Source organism: Bacillus rossius, chromosome 10 (genome assembly GCF_032445375.1).
Source record: "Bacillus rossius redtenbacheri isolate Brsri chromosome 10, Brsri_v3, whole genome shotgun sequence".
NCBI lineage: Eukaryota > Metazoa > Arthropoda > Insecta > Phasmatodea > Bacillidae > Bacillus > Bacillus rossius.
This window is the reverse complement of record NC_086337.1, coordinates 49,762,428-49,779,815: the sequence shown is the minus strand read 5'-3', so window position 1 is coordinate 49,779,815 and position 17,388 is coordinate 49,762,428. Positions and strand designations below refer to the sequence as shown.

At 39.4% G+C, this 17,388-nt stretch overlaps 1 protein-coding gene across 1 annotated transcript; it reads left to right on the top strand.

Annotated features, from left to right (window-relative positions):
• The first annotated feature begins 237 nt into the window (after positions 1–237).
• Positions 238–14,304, top strand: LOC134536342 (uncharacterized protein DDB_G0290685-like). Its single transcript, XM_063376095.1, has 3 exons — positions 238–386; positions 12,067–12,314; positions 12,386–14,304. The coding sequence occupies exons 1-3, from the start codon at positions 238–240 to the stop codon at positions 14,302–14,304; spliced, it is 2,316 nt and encodes a 771-aa protein (XP_063232165.1).
• The last annotated feature ends 3,084 nt before the right edge of the window (positions 14,305–17,388 follow it).

Below are 17,388 nucleotides of genomic sequence, written 5' to 3'. Positions count from 1 at the left end.
CTTCTTTTTGCTACCATCCCAACAGATGTAGTAAAAAAAAAAAGGGAATATCTCATCGTGTGAGGTCTACAAGCCTCAAAAATATCAGCCTTTGAAAGAAAAAAAAATATTCCCCCACTGTTATCGCTCATATGTGTCAATCATGCAGCCCCCCCCGGTCGCAATCAATCTTCTTCAAAGCTTTCTTTGCGTGGACTCTTCGCTGCTTTCCGCGCTCCCACCTCAGTGATGCTGACGATGACGATGACGATGATGATGACGATGATGATGATGATGATGCAGGCATTCGTGCAGGCCTGTAGCAGCGAGGCAAGAATAGAGCCTCTTATCGTCTCGGAAGGAGTTGTGGACGCGGGTGAAGGTGTCTTGTGGCAATTAACACGCGGGTGCGGATGTGAAGGGATGATGAGTGCGTGAGGGGAAGCACTGACAAGAGGAGGGGAGGGCGACGTTGCCAGACGCCTCAGGGACAGAGAGACTCCCCCTCGTGCGAGGGCGGAACGCCGGGTAGGATGGGCACCTCGTCTCCTTTGCTCCAACCCTCCCCCCTCCACCAAGGCTTCCTTACCCAACAACCGCCATCTTCATTCCCCCCCCCCCTTCATCACGAGAGAGAGAGATGAATAATTGATGGCGGTGACACATGGATTCCATTACCAGTCCGCGGGACGATGTCGCGAACCGCTCTGAAATATTCACACCGAATTATCAGCCGGGGCTCGGCTGCTAAAGGTAACTTTTAAATTAGCAGGTTGGCGCGGGTCGCGACCCCCGCGCGGGCTTAACTAACGACAGAGAACCCTACAGTCGAGAAGCAACAGCAAACCGATAATACTAATTCTGGAAGATTTAAAATAGGCCTACGCTGTAACTTCATTGTATTTGTAAATAGAACAGAAATATTCATGCAAAATCACAGGTATCTGTAAATTTGTACATTTTTCACGAAAACAACTGTTATCACTACAAAAAATAAAGTGTTCACGGTAATTGGTACTCGGTTCGGATTCTGACCCGGGCATTTATGATTTGTGTTGTCCCAATACCTCCAATAATTAGATATTTTTAAATCTTTCCCTAAATAGATTTCCAGTATTAACTGTGGACACAGTAAGCATGATACAACAAAATAATAAAGACAATTTGGTTGCGTATCTGTTTATCTTTTCCATGTTATAGAAAATGCTTGAATGAAACATCAGTTAAAATATAAAATTATGGGCTAATTTTTGTGATAAATACTCAGTTTTATCTCGAAAAATGTATTTAATACACGCAGAAAAAAATCACAGCCATACTTAAATAAATGCAAGAACTCTTTAATTTTTTACAATTCATGGTTGAAAACCGGCTGAGAAATACAATTTCTTTTTAATGAAAGAACCGTAATACAAACATTTTAAACTCTTGCTACATCCAGTCATCTCAAAATCCCCCAGTGCTCAACACATAAACAGGAAACGGTTTCGTTAAGTAGATTTACTAGGAACTGTATATTCTCCTGAACGTCGAAACTCGCTTGCGAAAATTTCAAAATGCCCTTTGGCAGGTCACCCGGTGAATACGTCCCTTGCAGAGGAAGCAACTTAAATGGTGGTTTCCACGTTATCTGCTCTAGAAATTGTCATTTTGTTTTTGGCTGCATCGTTTTATTTTGTGCTTCGTGGATCGCCGAGCGCCTGCAGTTTCCACCCCGTTTAATGTCTCCACCCTCCCTCCATCCCTCATCAACAAACCAGCCAGGGGGGGGGGGGGGGGTGGGAGGCAATGTTATTTCAGCCGTGGCCAAAAAGCATTTTTGGAGGAGGGGTGAAGCGAGCGAACGCATCGCGCGCTCTTTGGCACCGCTGCAGCGAGAAGCTACGCAAGGTAGAACACACCAGGGCGAACCACGGGTGTGGCTGCGTGGCGTTTGAATCCGCGGTAAAAAAAAAAATCCTGGTGGGGGGGGGGGGGGGGGAGAGAGGTTGGATGAGAAGGGAGAGGTGGAGCGATATTGGTTTTGGTTTTTGCGACCGGTGGTTATTTGTGACGGGCCAGCGAGTGGATATCGAAAGAGGAGTGTAGAACGGGAGAGGGGAAAAAAGGGAACGCGGAGAGGTATAGGGCGATGAAGTAAAAACGAGAGAGGTAAAAAATAAAATAAAATAAAATTTGTCGGCAAAGGAGAGGGGTTTTGGGAGAGGATATTCTGTATGATGACCGCAGGGGGTGCCTAGGGCTTCGTCGACCACATCAAAATACGCCACCAAATCTCTCCCCCCACCCCCCTTTTCCCACAATCACTCCCACCCAACGGTGCCACAGGCACGCAGGATTCGGTGGCATCGACTTCGGTCCTGCTCCGAAAATGTTAGCTGCTGGAATCCATGTTTGTGGAAGAGGGGGGCGGGGAGGGGTGGTTAGCTTCCTTGACCTCCACGACGAATTTCCGAGTACGACAGGTCGTGTTGAGAGCACGCCTAGCGGTCGCCCTACGCGATGCGCGATGCGCGTCACGCTTGCGACGCGAACGAAACTAATAAACTTAGCCAATCACGTTGCGACACGTTTGTGACGTTAGCGTGACCGAATTTACTGACTTTCCGACGATGAAAGATTTTCTCATTCAGTGCATCGCCTACGTGACGTTAATAAAAATAGTGATGGAATTTGGTTTTGGAATGGTGGCTATACTGGTGCATAATTAAGATTATTATTACGGCTCCTGTATTTTTTAAGATTACATTTTTTGCTAAATGTTTCTTAGAAATGTATTCGAACGTAGAAAAGTTTTTAATCAAACGCTAAATTTTGATTAATAATTTTCTTTTAAAAAGGGCAATTGAATGAATTGTGTGTGGTGCATTGAACTGAAAAAAAATTTATACTTATGTTTAATGTTTGTTCGTCGTTAAAGTAAAAACCCCATGTTTACAATAACGTGATCTATTACTGTCACATCACGTCTGTCGCGTTGCGTTCGTAGCACTGTGGTGATTCCATAATAAAGCTTACATAGCTATCACAGGGAAAATATTGTTGAGAAATTCACAGCAACGCTCTTGTTTCGTTTATTCAGACGGTATTAAAACCACCAGTTTTGGGGGAAGAGCATACTTGGACAAGCGTTGCGAACAAACCAAACCCAAATACGGTCATTTTCTTACAATTAGCGACCCACGATTTAGATTGCAGGTTCACCCATATAATGACATACCATAACAGAGACGAACGTTTTCAGGTTAAAGAATGATATTTACAATATTGTTATGAATTATTTTATTATAGCTTATTGCGAACCAAATTTAATTAATATCAGTGAAATATTTAAAGTATAGTGTTTCTGGTATTAACACTATACCACAACCTTAATATTCATTTTTTCTAACTGCCAGAAATTAGAGTATTAAGATTTTTGTTTGAAAATATCCAAACATTACTTCTAATTACAACTAGATTCATTTAAAATGCCCGCGCTCATGTCGTTAGTTAGTCACCCAGCCGCCAGAGGCGCTAACAACAGTGCCGGAATCCTAGTTTGGGGGTTTCCGTTCTATAATTTTATTTATTCTATGAGTTCACCGACCAACAAATTACTGAAGCCGATCCACCAATAGATCGGAAATTCGTGTGTTTGTTTCCTAGCTACCACGTTCTATAATTCCAATTTAAAAAAAAGGACGTGAATGATCATAAATAAAATGTTAAAATGGTAGTGCCAATATAACAAAAAAAAAATGAAATGCCTTGATTGATATTTCGTACCTCACTACCTTCAATATGACTTTTTATATATGTAATTGGTTATCAGCAATTTGTAGTTGGCCAAGTGGTTTTCGTTTTAATATAATGTTAGTAGTATCACATCGTATTAAATTATTTCGCGCATAACAAAGCTAATAATATTCCTACAGACATTTTGTCTTAGAAATCTTGCCTTCGGGCTATTATTCCCCGCTTTTCAATGAAGGAAAACATGTAGATAGTTTACGCTTTACGTGTTTCAACAGTTTATTTTTCCTTTGAACTAAACTGAACGTCGTGTCACACAGCCTGAATAGTTTGTTCTATTATTTCCTAATGAAAGATAGAAAATAAAGTAAAGAGTGGCATAGTATTATTGAAATGTTGAAAAACTAATTGTATTATAACAAATCTACTGCAGTGGCGGACCCAGCCTCTAAATGTGGGGAGGGCGAACTATGCCGAATAATCTTAGGTAATATGAAAAAACCTCCCAGTTAAATGTAATTAGAGTCTAAATATTCGAAAAATAAAAATAACTGCCTGAATTTTAACGCATTTTTAAAGTCTTGAAAAACCAGTGTCAATACCATATTTTAAAGAAATAAAGTTTAATAATATTTAGAAACAAGGTAGCACTAAAAAAATGTAGAGTAAAAACTTTTAAAAAATGAACTGACTTCAAAGGATAGATTCAGTCTGGAGATGTTTTTTATATCCCTCCATTTTTTATTTTATTTAAAGAGGTTTAATATGAGAAGGTGGTATGGGGGGGGGGGGGGAATTCCCCCTTAAGGATGCCATTGAAATTTAGGGAAGTTACTGCAAACTAGTCTGGGAATCAATAAACTTGAACCTATTTCCAATCCAATACGGTTTTAATTTCATTAAGATTTCAGAAAGATTGTCAAAAATTTTAAATTTTTTTTTTGAGTCTAAGGAAACTGGTCGCGAAAGTCGTCATGTGCGGTTTCTACTGTCATCGTGACGGGAGTTTAATAAAAAAAAAAGTTTTTTTCCCCCCACTCCTTCTCAATCTGCATTTATTTTCCTTCCGTGGTATCGATAACCTCAGTTCCTCAGGTCGTGCAGATATCGATGCATAATTTATGAGCGCTTGCTTCTCATGGAAATGGACGCCCGGAGTCCCTGCGTGCGAGGCAGATATGCCCGCCGTCTCGGAGGGAAAGTTCCCGCCAGAGTCCCCTTCCCCCCCCCCCCCGCATTTACAAATGAAGGGGGAGAGGGAGATTTTCTAGGGACGACGGAGTTCGAGATGACGCACGCTTCGGAGATTCGCGTCTTCAGGGCTCGTAGCGGGCGGTTCTAAAAGTATGCAAACAAACACATAGAAGTCAAGCACCCATTTTTTTTCCTCTCTCTCTCTCTCTCTCTCTCTCTCTCTCTCTCTCTCTATTTGTACTCGAATCCTCCCATTTTCTTGCCAATTCGCCGCTCGACGCGCTATTCCGGTTTGAATATAGCTACGTGCGGTTGGGAAGTAAGCCCCGCTGACTGTTTTTCTCCGATCTTTACCTTGTCAGCTGAGAATTAGTATTAACCAACCCTTTTCCCCCCTTTTTATGTTCCGTGTTGAACATGATTTTACACCTGTAAAATATTTTTTTTCGATGTGTTTTACAAGTGATAAAAAAAATTGGATTTAAAAATAGCTCAGTTAAATAAACCATAATATATATAAACTACATATAAGCTTAACGAAAGCATTTGCCTCATTAAAAGTTTGTAAAATGCAATGTTCAAAAAACTAATTTAACCTTTACAGACAGGTTGTTATTGCGTTGACCAACTATTAATATCAGATGTGAAACATTCAGGAACAACTAACAACGCATCACAAAAGTTTTTAACTTCAATGGTTTTTTTTTTGCCTCTGATGCCACGCCAAATAACAGAAATCAAGAGCAACGGAAGGTTTTTTCAAGCAAGCCTTCCGTTCTCAACGGGTGAACGGTATTGCCGAGTCTTGCGGTCACCAGGATTCGAACTACATACGAGCCGAGGACAAGAGAGTTCGAGGACAGATGCGACCGAGCCGAGGGACAGAGTTAGTTCTTCGGTATTCAGCACGACAGCGGCGTGCAAGGCAAGTCTTGAGTTACTTTTTAACCGACTGTTTAAAGAAAAGGAGGTTATATGTTCGACTGTATTTACTGGTAGTCTCTCACGAGATTTGTTAAAATTTACCATCCGGAACCGCTCTATTTGAAATTCTCTTTCGGCCTACATTTTCCTATGACTGGCTTTCGAGGCTTTTTGCTCTGTTTGGTCCGTTTAGAGAGGCTTTCACTTACAATTACCTAGCTCTAATATATTTTGTTCGAGTTGGCGCTGTGTTAGGTTTCATTTGACTCGTGGAGGCTATTTATCGCAAACATGAGCCTGAGAAAATAAAGTAAATAAAATTTCAACATCGATACGTCTGAAATTTACTAGGTAAATGTTTTTCTACACCATAGTTAATGTTTTTATTTTCTTGTACATTATTTTATTTTGGACTCTTGAGACCTAGATTCGGATTAAAGGAGTATATCTAAAGTAATCTTTGAGATTCTGAATTGAGATTAGGATTCGATAAAATTGGGAGACCACCAATAACTGCTTAATATTTATGAAACTATCCAAGAGGTCTGTGTTGAAGTTTGTTACACACTTTCCAGCGACCAAATTATCAGTCGGGTCACCGCTGAAAGTATTCTAAGTGGACGAAACAAGACTGAAATACTGAACTGCAGCTCTCTTTTCGCTTAGAGGCGAATGAGGACTTCATGCACATGCCCATGTGTCTCTTAACGCTTCCTTGCATCCGATCAAAATACAGTAGAAAACTCTTTAGATCCTTGAAAGCAATGAAGGTGTAAATTACAATTTTGATGTTGTCTATTATATTTCTTCGTATTTTATTACGTGTTTTTTTTTTTTTTTTTTTTTTCAAATTTGGCTTTATAAGGACTACCACATTTTTATGGTTTCGAGGAGAGAAATGATATAGAAATTTTCAGTATTGTATTCCACAAAAGCAAATTTTATTTTTTTTTCTGTATACCTACTGTGAATGTGTCTCAATGCAATTGTTCATAACTTTTCATGGGTAATTAAATAATGCTTTACTAGGTACAGTTTTCCAACAGTGATTTATTTGTATCAGATAAATATATAAGATACATAAAATAATTAAATTAAAATATACCATATTTTTAATCATTCATATTTTCAACCGAAAATAGATTGTTACAATTAATACTAGTAACATTTATTTGGGATTTCATATTCGTACCAAAGCCAGTTCACAAATAAATATTATAATGGCAATGCTACAACCCAAAATCCATATGTAGAAATATGTCTGTAAGTTCCCAAACTCCAAAGCCTTAGCTTCGCCATCAAGTTTATCCTGTCGCAATGCTTGAATGTAATGAACTTCTAAATATTTGTTTACTTTCATTGAAAGTATTCCAGACTCATTTATCCTCCACATTATGGAGTCACATATGTCCTGTAGATGGAAGTTTATTCTAAACTGTGTCGTACATAACAGAGAAAAAATTCCAGGGTCAGCTATTTGTAGTAATGGCCGGTGATTTTGGAAATTCTCTGACTTGCTGACTTCATACGACGAAGGATATCCTAGGTATATCGTAGTGATATTTCTGTAAATCTTTGTCATGTTTATTGCTTCTTGTAGTGTCTGCATGAATTGCATACGTTCCATTATAATAAATATATTTGTGTCTGTCATATCAAGATCTATAAATATGTTGCGATAGTCTATTTCCAAGTCACCGAAGTCTCTAGGAAACACTATTCCTAAATTTTGTTGTGTCACATCATCTAGGGTCTTTATGTCATCATAGTACTGAGGCACTGTGAAATAGCTCATGACCAATCCTGTGTAAGCATTGTTCATTATAATACTGAAAAGCGATACAGATAAGAAAAAAATTCTAACAGAATCAGACGTCATGGTATACTGAGACATGCCACAGTAAAATATCCTGAATATATTCAAAAAATTAAAGTGATTGTTTAATAAGTGACGGCCAAATATGGAAAATATCGTGCTTATGCCCATTAGTGTGGGGAGGCAGCACCAATATAGGATCCATAGCTCTATTTTGAAAGGCAAAATTACGTGCATCCAACGTGGAATCAGTTGAGCTTTAGGTGTAATTAATATAACATGGTCTATGTGATAAGGATACATCGTCATTTTTAAATTGCCTTTATCAATAATTGTAGTAAGATATTTTATGTCGGTCTCATTTTTTAAGCGCGAGGACTCGGGCAACGCGTATTTTTTTAATAACCGATAAGGAACTCTGTCAGGGAATACAGACACATTCAGTTTTTCAGCTATAATTGACATTACCTGTACCGATAGCCCATCGATTTCCAGGCTACCATCAGGTTTAGTCATCTTAGATACAAATGGCAGAAACATTTGTGACGAGACTGTTACGGGAAAACCTTGACCATTTGGATATCTATTGCTATATAAATTTATGTTTTGCTTTTCTCTAGAAAAATTGGTTAGCGTTCCCTTATTTGTGTAAGGATCAAAACTGTGGATAAGCAGGTATGGTTTTACTGTTTTTGCGTCCGCCACTGACAATGCAAGAGACTGCAGAATTTCATAGTACTTCCAACTGAACGATAATATATCTCTAGCTATATTTACAGCATTATCAGCATGTACAGATAGCAAAAACAGGAACTTTGCTCTTGGGTTCCACATTTTTAGGGCAGAGAGATGTGATAATGTGTGTCTGACGTATCGTAAACTGTTATGACCCAAAAATATGGCATATCCACTAATTACTCTGTTTTCGATGATATCATTCATGTTTGGACATAAAACGTAAGCAGCAGTTTTAAATTGGAAGTTTATACCTCTGATAACGCGAGTATCGAAGACAAATTCACTGCAGTTTTGGACGTAAATCACTAAATCTTTTGGCAAATGATTAAGAAAAAGTGAAATAATATGCACTGTCTCTGCGGCGATATTTTCTTCAGCTTTCGCAGCTCTTGATGTCGCGTGAACAGCGAGTTTAGTAGTTTGTGCAGTGATAAAGGAAAACATCCACAGCATCAGCAATACAGCATTCATTTTATTCTGCACCTGAAAACATACAGGAAATAACCTCGTGAAGATTTTTCTTTTTTGCTGAATGGCTTCTTTTGAAATCATGACTCCTGCAGCTGCTAAATGTCCTAATGGAAATACACGATACATTACAGTATCTTTATTTGTATTATATTTTATTCTTTAGCTCACTTATAAAGATGCGTATGAAAATATTCATGTAGTGCCAGCCATCTAAATCTATAAGTATCGAATTTTATTCTCCTTTCAACGAAACTTTTTTTTGTGACTAGTTACTTTATGAACTTTCCGTCATACACTAAGCCTTCCGGAATGTCAGGCGCGTTTAAATTTGTAATATAAATACACAAAGAGGTGCAGTATGGCAAAATTCAAAACATTCTTTTTTGTGGCTATTGTCACAGGCAAAGATGATTTTGTATTAAAGCCCAGCCGACTGTAAAAAAATTATTATTTTTTATGTTTGTCACCTTTCAATACAATATTTTACTCTGTTTTTACGTCTTTTAGTTGTGAAAACATTGTAGGCTAAAATTTAAAATTCCCAATTTCTGATGTGATAAAACAAAACATCGCGAATAGACAATCAAAACGCTTAGTATGTTTTAGTATTAAAGTAAATCATAAAAAAGAATTCTAAAATTTTTGGAATATCTGTCATCTGTTTTAATGGTGAGGACATCATTTTTCTTTTAATTTGGCGAAAAATAAAATAATACTAAGGTTCTCAATAATGGTGAAACTAAACTTGTTTTGAGACAAAACATAACTCTGGTTTGTGCTTCTTAACAAGGGGGGGGGGGGGGGGGGAGACAAGAGACTAAAACTTTTGAAATAATAAATTGGATGTTAAGAGGTAGTAAAATACATGCATTTGGAGAGTTTATTTATTTTATTTTTGCATTTATATTTGTATGATATGTTTCAAGGAAATTTCTAATTTTCTCAAGATAAACAAATTCAAATAATTATTTTAGACTTGTTTCAGAAATTGCGTTTCTGTCACTGTGGCTATAATTTCAGCATAGTTTTATTTGGCTGTAAATTTTTGAACGCTATTCTTAAGGTGCACAATGTAGTTATTTCCGGACTGCACCAAGACAATTATTCAAAATTTAACATTTTATGTAGAAGGAATCACCAAGTAAAAACTGGCAAATACTCTGATTCAAACGCATCGTGTGACATAGGCAGTAGTATAAGAATGGGGCTACTGGCACAAGGTCCAGGGTCCGGTACCGGGTGCCGAACCACCATCTGGGATTGTGACGTCACGGTGGCCATTTTTGACTACAAAATTCCTGAAAATTCTTTAAAATTGACTCAAAATGACTCAAAAATGTTCGTTTTGAAGAAAAAAAATTCTCGTTTACTTCCACAAAAATTCAAAATTTAGGATTTCATACAACCTCAAAAGTATTTAGCCTTAGAAAGAACACAAAATCCTAAAAGAGGATTAAGCATCCATGTCTAAAGCCTCCGATAAGCGTCTGACGTAATCTAGGATTATGACGTCAACATTAATAGGATCCAATATGGTGGTCGTAATGTAATGTGTAAGGATGACATCGTACTCAACCAAGATGGCGGCGTAACGAAACATGCAACATTTGTATAATCCACAATGGCGACCGTAACGATAAGTGCAATAGTGGTTTTTAAGTAATATTTTTATTAAACTTTTTATTCAATTCGATTAATTAATTTTTAATGATTTTTAGACATTAGGCTTTTTAGACATTTTAGGCTTTAGACATGGATGCTTAAGCCTCTTTTAGGATTTTGTGTTCTTTCTAAGGCTAAAGACTTTTGAGGGTTTTCGAAATCCTAATTTTTGAATTTTTGTGGAAGAAAATTAGATATATTTCCGCAAAACGGGAATTTTTAGTCATTTTGAGTCATTTTTGAGGATTTTTGAGGAATTTTGAGGAATTTTTGAGTCCAAAAAGGCCGTCGTGATGTGGCTTGTCACTACTCACCACACCCAGGACCCGTGTCCCCGGTCCGGTTATCCTATACTACTATAGGCCTTATGCTATGTGTCAAGAAGTTGTCTATGAAGCAATATGCCTGTCAATGTTTTAGCAGGAAAGCGGCTGCAAAAAAGCAACTTTACAAATAAAAATAACGATATACAAAATATTTATTATTTAATTCAAAAGAAAAAATAAATATGATCTTACCTACACTATTTTTAAATTACACGATACATTAATAGTGTAAAAGAATCATAAACCTAATTAAAGTATTTAAAACTAATAATCTATGTGTTATTACTTATATAATCGATCGTAAATAATATATTTACAATAAAAATAGTAATTGCAATAATAATTGAATCTTCCTACATAAAATAATTAATAAAATACTAAAAAGAAATTATTACATGATTATAAATATTTTAGTAGGTAAAGTACTAACACTAAGACTAATATCATAAGAACAAATTATTGCAAATAATTAAACTACAAAACTTGCAAGTCCGCCTTTTTGATCTAGTGGCTAGCGTTTCTGGCTGGTGGGACAAGATACCAGGGTTAGAATCCCGACCGGGAAGGGTATTTTACATAACCTCCTCCCTTAGTAAAGAACTGGGTGTAAGGTCCATTTCACCTCATCCCGCAAAGCAAAACCCACATAATCATCATGCCTTGGAATGAAGGTTGTCGCCACTGAGGCGTTGCTATGCTTCCGAGAAAAGGTAATTATCTAAAAAAAGACTCAATGTCATCAACAGAAGTAAATAATCACGATTAATGTAAGTTGTTTGCTTATGTTCTCCGCCTACCTTTAGGGACTGCATGCCGTCAGCTTCGCTGCGGCGAGCCAAGGTAGAAACGGAGACCTCAACAGGTGAATCGGAGACCTCAACAGTGGCAGCGGAGATCTGAACAGTCGCAGCGCAGACCTCAACAGTCGCAGCGGAAACCTCAAGAGTCGCAACGGAGACCTAAACAGTTGCAGCAGAGACCTCAACAATCGCATCGAAGACCTCAAAAGTCGCAGCGGAGACCTTAAGTTTACAGCGGAAACCTCAAAAATCGCAGGGAAGACCTCAGCAGTCACAGCGGAGATTTCAGCAGTCGCAGCGGAGACCTCAACAGTCGAAGCGAAGACCTCAACAGTCGAAGCGGAGACCTAAAATCACATCGGAGACCTCAACATTCGCAGGGAGACCCGAACAGTCGCAGCAGAGATCTCAACTGACGCAGCGGAGACCTCAACAACCGCAGCGGAAACCTCAACAGTCGAAGCGGAGATTTCAACAGTCCCAGCGGAGACCTCAACAGTCACAGCGGAGACCTCAACAATCGTAGCGGAGACCTCAACAGTCGCAGCGGAGACCTCAACAGTCGCAGCGGAGACCTCGACAGTCGAAGCGGAGACCTCAACAATCGTAGCGGAGACCTCAACAGTCGCAGCGGAGACCTCAACAGTCACAGCGGAGACCTCAACAATCGTAGCGGAGACCTCAACAGTCGCAGCGGAGACCTCGACAGTCGAAGCGGAGACCTCAAAGTCGCAGCGGAGATCTCAACAGTCGCAGCGGAGACCTCAACAGTCGCAGCGGAGACCTCAACAGTCGAAGTGAAGACCTCAACAGTCGAGGCGGAGATCTCAACAGTCGCAGCGGAGACCTCGACAGTCACAGCGGAGATCTCAACAGTCGCAGCGGAGACCTCGACAGTCGAAGCGGAGACCTCGACAGTCGAAGCGGAGACCTCAACAATCGTAGCGGAGACCTCAACAGTCGCAGCGGAGACCTCAACAGTCACAGCGGAGACCTCAACAATCGTAGCGGAGACCTCAACAGTCACAGCGGAGACCTCAACAATCGTAGCGGAGACCTCAACAGTCGCAGCGGAGACCTCGACAGTCGAAGCGGAGACCTCAACAGTCGCAGCGGAGACCTCAACAGTCGAAGCGAAGACCTCAACAGTCGAAGCGAAGACCTCAACAGTCGAGGCGGAGATCTCAACAGTCGCAGCGGAGACCTCGACAGTCACAGCGGAGATCTCAACAGTCGCAGCGGAGACCTCAACAGTCGAAGCGAAGACCTCAACAGTCGAAGCGAAGACCTCAACAGTCGAAGCGAAGACCTCAACAGTCGAAGCGAAGACCTCGACAGTCACAGCGGAGATCTCAACAGTCGCAGCGGAGACCTCAACAGTCGAAGCGAAGACCTCGACAGTCGCAGCGGAGACCTCAACAGTCGAAGCGAAGACCTCAACAGTCGAAGCGAAGACCTCAACAGTCGAAGCGAAGACCTCAACAGTCGAAGCGAAGACCTCGACAGTCACAGCGGAGATCTCAACAGTCGCAGCGGAGACCTCAACAGTCGAAGCGAAGACCTCAACAGTCGAAGCGAAGACCTCAACAGTCGAAGCGAAGACCTCTACAGTCGAAGCGAAGACCTCGACAGTCACAGCGGAGATCTCAACAGTCGCAGCGGAGACCTCAACAGTCGAAGCGAAGACCTCAACAGTCGAAGCGAAGACCTCAACAGTCGAAGCGGAGATCTCAACAGTCGAGGCGGAGATCTCAACAGTCGCAGCGGAGACCTCAACAGTCGCAGGGAGACCCAAACAGTCGAGGCGGAGACCTCAACAGTCGCAGCGGAGACCTCAACAGTCGCAGGGAGACCCAAACAGTCGCAGCGGAGACCTCGACAGTCGCAGCGGAGACCTCAACAGTCGAAGCGAAGACCTCAACAGTCGAAGCGGAGACCTCAACAGTCGAAGCGAAGACCTCAACAGTCGAAGCGAAGACCTCAACAGTCGAAGCGAAGACCTCAACAGTCGAAGCGAAGACCTCAACAGTCGAAGCGGAGATCTCAACAGTCGAGGCGGAGATCTCAACAGTCGCAGCGGAGACCTCAACAGTCGCAGGGAGACCCAAACAGTCGAGGCGGAGACCTCAACAGTCGAAGCGAAGACCTCAACAGTCGAAGCGGAGATCTCAACAGTCGAGGCGGAGATCTCAACAGTCGCAGCGGAGACCTCAACAGTCGCAGGGAGACCCAAACAGTCGAAGCGAAGACCTCAACAGTCGAAGCGAAGACCTCAACAGTCGCAGCGGAGACCTCAACAGTCGCAGGGAGACCCAAACAGTCGAAGCGAAGACCTCAACAGTCGAAGCGAAGACCTCAACAGTCGAAGCGGAGATCTCAACAGTCGAGGCGGAGATCTCAACAGTCGCAGCGGAGACCTCAACAGTCGCAGGGAGACCCAAACAGTCGAGGCGGAGACCTCAACAGTCGCAGGGAGACCCAAACAGTCGAGGCGGAGACCTCAACAGTCGCAGGGAGACCCAAACAGTCGAGGCGGAGATCTCAACAGTCGCAGCGGAGATCTCAACAGTCGAAGCGGAGACCCCAACAGTCGCAGCGGAGACTTCAACCTGTGAAGCGACGCGGAGCACAAAAGGCCGACGAGCCGGCAGCTCCCTAAATGCGTGTTACCACCGACCCGGCTTATTCGTTAGGAGGTCAGCTCCTTCGTGTACGAGCAAACAAACACAAACGGTTCGTGCGCCGCCCCGGACGGCGATGGTAACCGAGGCGGGAATAATTTATGCGCCGCGGACACTACGGAAATGTCACGCACTCAGCTACAAACGCCTGATATAATCGAGCTGGCGCAATAACGCACGGTTTAATCAGTTTTATGAAAATAAAATACTATAATAAAATATTTTATGAAAATAAGTTCATATCCAAATTCCGAAGGAAATCATGTTTGGGGATTAAAAAATTAAAATGAATTACATACAACAAAACATAAGGTTACCTACACAGTAAGTTTTTTTTAATGCTGTTGAAATTCCACTTCAAAGAGGAGATAAATGAGGTAAATTTTGTTTATTATAAAAAATACGTTTGTTTTAAAAAAATTCATGCGGAATCAGAAATACTCAGATATTAATCCCGATTGATATTCTTTAGAAAAAAGATGGTTTTATATATAATAAACTAAAATTACCTTATTTATATCCTCTTTGAGGTGGAATGTCAAAACAAATTTAAAAATAAACCTGACCATAAAGGCTAACCTACGTTTTGTGGTATTTTATTCATGCTGAGTTTATTTTTAACACCCAAGCTTAATTTCTCTCGGAATTTCGGATTTGAGCACGAATAACGTACGTAATTAGTTATGTAACTCGATTTTTCCAGGTTTAAAATTTTTACCGAAAAGGTGGGTATATTAAAATAAATAATATTTTCAGTGTTATCAGCTTAGAGGTAAAGTATTTGGTAAAAATAATAATAAAATTTAAAAAATAACTATATAGCCTACTCTTCTTTGTTTTTTCGGAATTTTTACCACTTTGGGATGTAAAAATGGTTTATTTGGTTTTATGAATTATATATATATGTATATATAGCGAAGGAAATTAATCTTTGCAAGAATAAAAAACGAAAAATCTTGTGGTAAAAATTTCTATTCTATCACAAAATTGGAGAGGGAGTATTTTTGTGATGTATAAAAGAATTTTTGGAAACTATGTAATCAAACAGATGTAAAACTTTTCGGGCATAATAGTATTTTAAAACTAAAAACCTATTTTACAATTTTCCGAACTTTCACGCCTAAAGAAGTAAAAAATGTGTTTTTTAATTGTATTGCTTGTATAGTAAAAAGGTGAAAAATATCACTATCCTTTTACGGTGTACAGTAAGAAACCTTAATGAATAACATATGTAGACAATTTCTTAGTTGGTATATAGTTTCAATCTGTGAAATTCCGGGGTTATAAATGTGAATTCTGTGTTGTAATGAAAATTCATACCTCCAGATCTACTATAAAGCGGAAAGTATATTTAAATTATATGAAAGTGGAATTTTTAAACACGACGGAAACTGGAATAAAATGAAATACTTATGTGTTTCTTTCAACATTTTACAAAATATGCTACTTAATGAATTAAAAACGTGGTGTGATTTAATCATGATTTAATATACCTCTGAATTCAACAAAACGGGAAAAATAAAATCGACAAACGTAATGTGAAAAAATGTAATATGAAAAAAAATAAGATACCCATTTACATTTTCTAAATGTTTAACACAGAGTTGTTTCGATTCGATTTATTTCTACTATATAAGTGGTATTTAATTGTGCCTATCTAAACTCTCAAGCGAGATCCGTGGTGTGTTTGCACTTTATGACATAAAACCCAAAATATTTTACTTTGTATGTTGTTTTCCTCGTTATGCAAGGAGGGAGTCGATAGACAATATTCTGTCGGTATTTAAATAAAGTTTAGGTTGGGTCTTACATCCACGATCAAGCACAATTGTCGATAACTCCAACATCACATGGGTCTCCGATCAACTTGTGAATCAGGGTCGGAGTTCATATTAAAAAGATTTTAATCTAATCACACGCTCTCACGATATGATCGTGTTCCCTTAGCTGCCATGGCTACCGAGTAATTCAAAACTTGAAAATATATTTAATTTAATAAGCATAGACATTTAAATTCCTAACAGGGTTTTCAATGTGATCTATTTGATTAGCCTGCTAATATCGATTCGTAGTGACCTACAATACTAAAATGCATTAAGATCGCTAAAAGCGATGGTACACGAGCCTTTTCATAGCACCTCGCGTGCTTCAACTTCAGGCGACTTTGTTGAATATTTTAACATTAACTGTTTCGGGTTGGAAACAAGCATAGAAACCGCACATAAATCGATACCCGACGAGAAAAACAGCTATTATTTAAGAAAATGCAGACGAAGATCAGTCCCGTGCTTACGGGTTAAGTCCTAATAAACTCCGATTTTATAATTCTGTTTTATTTTGGTTCGTGAGCTTGGTCCGTTTATAAATGGTTTTATTAATTAATGTATTGTTCATTCAATGATTATATTAATCCTTAAGGCTAAACATTTCTACTTAAAACCTTTGAATAATAAAAAGAATATAATTTCTTTTAAAACAATATAAAATAAACTGGCCGAAATTATCCTTTGTCGTAAAACTGTGTACTTAAAACTTAGATTTTTACTAAAACGTAGAAGAACTCTGCCTTTAAAATTTTGGGAAGAAAAGAATTTTATTTGCAAATACTAACCCAAAACAAAAGAAAATTACGACCAAGAAAATACTAATTAGGGTAAATTATATACCCCATGATTAGATGCTTTCAGTTCATGCTAAGGTGTAAATATAAATTGGCCTATAAGGCCCTTAAAATTTTATATTAAATCTTGATGGCCCTATTAAACCATTTATAAACTATTACACCAAAGTTAAAAGATTAAATAAATCGAAATCATGGGCAAAAACACAATATTATATCTGCCAAATAATTCATAAAAATGCACCTTAGTAGCGTCAGAGGGAAGAGAACGGTGAGAAAAGATATAGTGTGCTCCCAGCCATGAATAAACTCTCAAGTCATAAAAATCCTATTTTAAATCTAACGTTGCACTTTGCGGCAACTGAAATGGCGTTCCGAGAATTAAGGATTAAGGTAGTGGCTTTTACGCGCGGGTGCATCGTAATACAAAGAGGATGCCTCA